General features: G+C 43.2%; 1 protein-coding gene across 1 annotated transcript in view; it reads left to right on the top strand.

Moving 5' to 3' along the window:
• The first annotated feature begins 2,910 nt into the window (after positions 1 to 2,910).
• The window catches only part of RRAGC (Ras related GTP binding C), a 7,833-nt gene continuing 4,069 nt past the window's right edge, over positions 2,911 to 6,674 (top strand). Inside the window, exons 1-3 of the mRNA XM_019547927.1 lie at positions 2,911 to 3,615; positions 4,269 to 4,468; positions 5,259 to 5,373. Of these exons, the coding sequence (XP_019403472.1) occupies positions 3,427 to 3,615; positions 4,269 to 4,468; positions 5,259 to 5,373 (504 nt within the window). The 5' untranslated portion in view covers positions 2,911 to 3,426. The remainder of the gene's footprint in view (positions 3,616 to 4,268; positions 4,469 to 5,258; positions 5,374 to 6,674) is intronic.

Raw genomic sequence — 6,674 nt, 5'->3', positions numbered from 1 at the left:
TGTCGACTCTCCCACGTTCTTGGGAGACTCCTCGTATTAGTCAGTCTTGCAAGTCATCAGTTAACCCCGCAGTTCATGTTCCCTTTTTCACCCGTCCCTTGTTCTTAATGGCTTATTAACGGTTCTTAAAATCAGCATTGGAGCTGCTGGGATTTCCTGAACACCTAGAGCAAGGAGGAACAGAAAGTAGAACAAAGTGACTCCAGCACATAGGTTTGTCGCAGCTGGTATGATGCCTTGTAGCCGGGGGGGTTTCCCCAGGGTTTGGCTGTTTAGCGCAAATACAGTTCTTTCTATTTCTTGTCTTGCTTCTGTGGCGTTCTGCCTTGTGGAAATCGCTGTGTTGTGCTGTACCAGTGACTCTCTCGAGCGTCCGTGTTCGCCAGCGGCCAAACAGATACCAGATGCAAGGCGCGTGTTTGCTTGGCAGCTATTCTGTAATCTGAAAGCTTTATTTTTTAAGCCCCACTAGTAAGATGTTGACTCTTCCCCTGAAGCAGGAAGCCCGGTGGACCCACTTGGAAGGACCTCCTTACTTGGCTTTCGTTGGCAGTGACTGACGCTCGTCCAACGAGGAAAGGATTTTCAGTGGCATCTCGTCCCCTCCCAGAACATCAGGTTCAGCAAAATTTCTGTAATGTGGGAAGAGTTGAGATGCATGCCTGTGCTTCTGTGACATTGCCTTATTGAAGCGATGTCCCAGTCTGCCAGCGCAACACAGCACAGAGAGATGCAAATTTTTTTTTTTTTTTAAGGGACCCACTTTATCTTTCCTTTGATCCCTGCTAGGCGGATCAGGCAGGGCCAGATCATCTCTTCTGTTTTCACGGTTCCCTCCACCTTTGAATCGAGCTGTACCAAACCCCAGGCTCCTACCTTAGGGGTCTTTAAAAGGAGGCTTGGTAACTACCTAACTGGGGTCATATGAGCCCAGTATTCATTCCTGCCCAGGGCAGGGGGTTGGACTAGATGATCTGCTCAGGTCCTCTCCGATCCTGTATCTATGAATCGGTCAGTGCGTTTGGAATCCAGTTGCCAGCGGGGTGGAGTTAGTTGTGTGGGCACATGCCATAACACTGCACACCAGAAGTTTGTGTTCAGAAAGGCTAGTGGTAGATTTTTGCAGGCTTTTAAAAAACATTTCTTCTATGAGCCCGTGCTTGTCTGTGCTGTAGTAGTGATTGTGTAGGTTTCTGGCAAACACGCTGCTGTGGTTAGCTGTCGGGCTTTGATCCCATATTAAGGGCTGGGAGGAGAGCCTGGGGACCTGAGGCTCCTGAGTGCTTTATGATGGTGTGAAGGCCATGGTCCTCTGGTGAAGGGCCTGGGATAGGTAGGTTTCAATGAGGCTGGTAGGAGAGAGTGCTCCAGTTGTAGGCATATTGGATAAGGGCATGATTCTCTTTAGTGCATAACTGTCCCCAATTACGGTTTGTTGCATTTATTGTAACAAACTGTCAATACCTGCATCAACAGCTTAAGAAGCTGTACTCTGGTTAGCTGTGTAGCCACTGTACTTGCTGGCATGCTAACACCTCCCTTTTCCTCTTGCACACAACTGACCTGCTCCTTTCCTTTTCGAGGGTTTGAAGCCCTGAAACTATTAGAACCCTTGAGCAGCTCCCTTTTCACTCTGGGGGCTGCTGATACCACTGCTCTTAGCATGCTGTGAACTTACTGAGCACTGAGTTTGTATAAGAACATAGTCTTTTTTCAGTCCACTTAAATGGAGTGACTGGCCTAAAGGCATGACAGCCTTATGGTAACCACCATTCTGTAAGGGTGAGCAAATGAGAGAAGATTGGTGTCTCCACCATCCCCCCATAATATTTTAAAATCCTTCTCTTTCTTCTGTGTTAACCCATTAGCATCCTAAAAAACCATTAAGCACATTGAACCTGTTTCTTGCTGCCTGGTGCCCTCTGCTGCTTTGTACATATAATCATAAGTAGCTGCTACCAAAGGGTGTCACTGTCTCCTGTTGTACAGCCCAGCCTTTGTATTAGACTCTGCCATCTGCCTTCTTGTGATGCTTACCTGGTCAGGCTCCCTGTCCCACTTTGGCCAAGACTCTGTCCATCTTGCCTGCACTCCAGGCCCTGGTGATCTGCACTTTACTTTTGTATTCTTTGGCTCTCAGATGCCACTCTCAGGGGGCCTTCTTAAACCCTATTGTGTAGGTTTGAGGCTGTTGGGAAAGTGTGAGAAGCAGGGTCTCTCCAGTCCTTGGTACACACATGAGAACAAAGAATGTGGGATTTGTAGTTGTCTGCCCCCCGCCCCCCCTCCTATTACCACCTGTTACCATCCACCCATTCTCTTCCCAGCCCTTAATATGGAATCAGAGCCTGACAGATTCTGTGAAGAGTCATGTGAACGTGGTTGCCTGTGTAGAAGGGGACTGGCTTGGTGACCTGCGATAGTATCCTGACCCCCACCTGTCTCCATTTTTTTAGCCGTCTTCCAACAGGCATCTGCACATGGGGCTTGTTTTCATTTTAAAAACAGTTTGGGGAGGGGACTAGATTTGTTATCCCTTCCAACTGTTTTTTCTAAGGTTCTGCAAACATCTTACTGGAAATGTGCTTTCACAGCTTGTGCTGATGTCAAGCATGCCCAGACTCGGTACTGTGCATTAGCTGAATTTCTGCAGTGTGCCTGTGCTCAGCTTTCCATGGAGAGGGAAGAGGGCATCCTCAGTTGTTGACTCACTTGGGAATCATGGGGAGAGGTTTGGATACTCCAGAATGGGGAGGCTTTGCAGCTTCTGCCTCCCATGCAGGAAGTGAAAGGTGTGTAGGTCCCTGGCTTGCTCATGTAGGCAGAGAATCTGGAGGTGGTAGGCACCCCTTGCCTTTTATCCCTACCTCTGGTTTGACATTATTTTCCCTTTCTCTCCATGCATTCCCATTTTATCTCCTCCCCCTTATAATTTCCCTGCCCTTGCCACAGTCTCAGAACACTCTGCTGGATTAATTATTGCTCCAAAATATGAGACCAATTACAGAAATGGGCCACAAGCACACCTCTAGTCATAGCTTCCCAGTTCTTGTGGCATTACAAAGGTGGCTTGAAGCCACTTTATTACACTGATGTGGGAGAGTAGGAAGGGAAGTAAATCTAGTTCCTTCTTGCTGACTAAGCAATGTGATTATTAACACTTGTAAACATCTGTTTAATTAAAAACCTGTTTGCTTTAGCTGATGCAGGAAACTGTCAAGTGTAAAGTCTTGGGTTTTTTTTTAAATTCTGAGACTGGTATCTTATTGGTATGTGGCACATTCTGAAATGTAAGGCTTTCTTTTGGTCATCTTTAGGTATCTTCTCTGTGTTTGTTCTCTTCTAACATTGTTGACTTTGTGATTAATGGAAGGTCTTTAACAGCTAATTAATTTTATTTTCTTTTACTAGGTGGTTTTTCATAAAATGTCTCCTAATGAGACTTTGTTTCTGGAGAGCACCAACAAGATTTACAAAGATGATATTTCCAATAGCTCCTTCGTGAATTTCCAGATATGGGACTTTCCAGGACAAATGGACTTTTTTGACCCAACATTTGATTACGAGATGATCTTCAGAGGCACAGGAGCACTGATATATGTTATTGACGCTCAGGTAGAAATGAATAGCGAAAAACATGAAGTTTTACCCTGCTGTTGGAGGTGTGGGTAGTGAGTGGTGGGGAAGGAGGGGGAGGGACTGATGGCAGGTTTACATTTATTGTAAAATAGATTTATAAAATTTGTGCTTTTTTTTTTTTTAACTTGCATTTACTTAAATTATACTGGCCCATTAAAGATCGCCACTTGGACAGCATAGGAATTATCATGACAGATGGTCTCTGTAACCAAACATCCTCTGTCTGATGGTGATTTGTGTCAGATACTTCAGAAGGAGGTCCAGGAATTTGTGGATAAGTAATGAATAATTTCCATTAAACAAAGTTTATTTCTCCTGTTTTCTTACTGTTTGGCTATTATGTGCTGACAAGGGAGGGTTTGTATATAAAAACAAACAAAACTTTTGTCTATGTAACTCTAAAATCACATCCTTTTTAGAACGTAACAGAGAACAAGATTAAAAAAAAAATAGGCTGAAAGTTTTGAATCGCAACTAGTTTCTTCTGTGAGAGCTGTTTAAAATCAGAAGCACTGTTTGTCATGGGATTATTGTTAGCTTGTACTCATATAGAAGAGGGGCATGATTGTGAAAAATCATTCGGTTGTCCTATAGCCTTGACATTGACCCTTACCAAAACGGTTTTGCAGGATGACTACATGGAAGCTTTAACGAGACTGCACATTACTGTTTCTAAAGCCTACAAAGTTAATCCAGAAATGAACTTTGAAGTTTTTATTCATAAAGTTGATGGCTTATCAGATGACCATAAAATAGAAACTCAAAGGGATATTCATCAAAGAGCTAATGATGACCTTGCAGATGCTGGGCTTGAAAAACTCCACCTTAGGTGAGCAATGCAAATTCTGTGTATAGTTCACCTTTGCTAATCTGTACGCAAAATTAGTGGCTCTTCCTCCATTTCCTATCAGACTGTAATAAGCATCTTCACTTGGTTCTTACAAAGTATGCCACAAGCTCTTGGCAGGATGTAACCAGGCATTAGAGATAGCTAGCTTGCTTTTAAAATGTATAATCCTAGCCATTTATAGTTTCCAACTCCTTGGTAATTGAAGTTATTCCACTTTGCTCTTGTGTGGTGTGGGTTAGACTTTCAATGCCAGTTCTGACTGGTGCATGGTCAGTGATGCTTTGTGGGCTGTCTATTGCTTATTTGACATTTGTGAGCTACACACATTTTTGAGTTCTTATGAGTCAATAGGAGCTTAGTAGAGCTTTTATTTATGGTTGTGTCTATATTAGAAGAGTTTTTAATTATTGCTACCAGTTCCGGTGCAGCTCACTGTAGATATGCTGCAAGTGGAAAGTCAGAAAGAAATTTCTAAATCTTTGTAATAGATGCCCATAAGCGAGCTCAGCATTACCTTGTACACTAGGGCACATGAAATGACCAAACAAGTTTGAGTGCATTTCTTGCTCTCTCTTTATTTGTGTCTTGCACTTAGTCCAGCAACCCTGCAAAATGCATTGCTTCTGTGGCCACAGAAGTATAGTCTTGTGACTGGTAAGCTCTGTCAGAACAGTAGACTTTGAATAACAGAAAACGTAATTTTGACAACTTATTGCAGCCTTGATTTACACCTAACTTTTCTAGACTGGAAAATGTTTGTTTCCCCCAGCTTTTATTTGACCAGTATCTATGACCATTCAATATTTGAAGCCTTCAGTAAAGTGGTGCAGAAACTCATTCCACAACTGCCAACCCTGGAAAATCTACTAAATATCTTTATATCAGTAAGTGTCTTATAACTCTTACTTCAACTTAACTCTAGCATTATATTTGAAATTACAGTGGCATGCATCTGGGATAGCAAAGATGCTATGCAACTAAAACAAATGAGGTTCTTTTATGAGGAACTGAGTACAGGTCAATGTTTGAAAGACTTTGCTGGTTTAGCAATATTGATGAGCTATGCTGGTATAGCTTCAGTCATATTATGAGCACTTTGCCAGCAACAGCTGGCATGGCATGTTCTAGGACCCCTGAAATTGTCACCAGAGTCATGCCAATTAGGGATTTTGCTTGTGACCAGGGCTGTGCTGGTAAATATTTGTAGTGTATGCCTGGCTTTGGTCTAAATTACAGATAGTTGAAGAACAGCTGTCTAAGAGGGTAGAGGGTGAAGACTCACAAGGAATGCTATTAACCAGACATATTGGCTGTCTGTTTTTAAAAAAGCAAAAAAAAAAAGCTGAGGTTTAGAGCAGTGTGTGGGGCAGGGAACTAACATTGTAAAGGTAAAAGTGGTTTGGATGAGAGGAGAAGCTCATCTGGTGAATATAAAAAGGCTGTATGTAAAATGACCATTCCAAAAAGGAGTGGATGATGGAGAGGAGCTCCATAGGTGTGGCAAATAGCACAAAAAGATGAGTAGGAGGAAATGGCCCTGTTAGAACATGGATAGACGGGTAGGTGTGTAGAGGTAAGGCAGAACAGAGCAGTGCAGCACTTCAGAAAATAGAACGGAGTATGAACTTAGTGGAGAAGGAGCCAGCAAGATGTCTTCAGAGAGCAGTCCTAGGTACATTCCCAATTTTGTAGGTGATGGTGTGCAAATGATCTGGGGTATATCTGGGTGTGCAGATGATTAGGCTACCACAGATGCTTGCTGGTGCACCCATGAACAATTTTGTTTTTAAAGGAATCTGAGTTATTACTGGTAGATCATCCTTGATGATGATAGGCTGTAAGCACTAGCACCTAATTGGGATTCTTTGAAAAAATGACTGTCTGGGACCTGTGATTTTGTTCATTGTCAGCACCTACGGTATGATACTCTCTGCCATCACAAGTTTAGAAATTGACTTTATTTGCTTTCCCTTTTTACTACATAGTACCTATTATAGTTTCTAGGGTCGGAAGGGAGCTGAGCAGATCATCTAGTCCAACCCCCTGTCATGGCAGGAAAGAATACTGGGGTCAAATGACCCAAGCAAGATGTGCATCTAACCTCGTCTTAAACACCCCCGGGGTAGGAGCCAGCACCACTTCTCTTGGAAGCTGGTTCCAGATCCTAGCCGCCCTGACCGTGAAG

This window comes from Crocodylus porosus, unplaced genomic scaffold, assembly GCF_001723895.1.
Source record: "Crocodylus porosus isolate Cpor-Errol unplaced genomic scaffold, CroPor_comp1, whole genome shotgun sequence".
NCBI classification, from domain to species: Eukaryota; Metazoa; Chordata; order Crocodylia; family Crocodylidae; genus Crocodylus; species Crocodylus porosus.
This window is presented reverse-complemented; position numbering and strand designations above follow the sequence as displayed.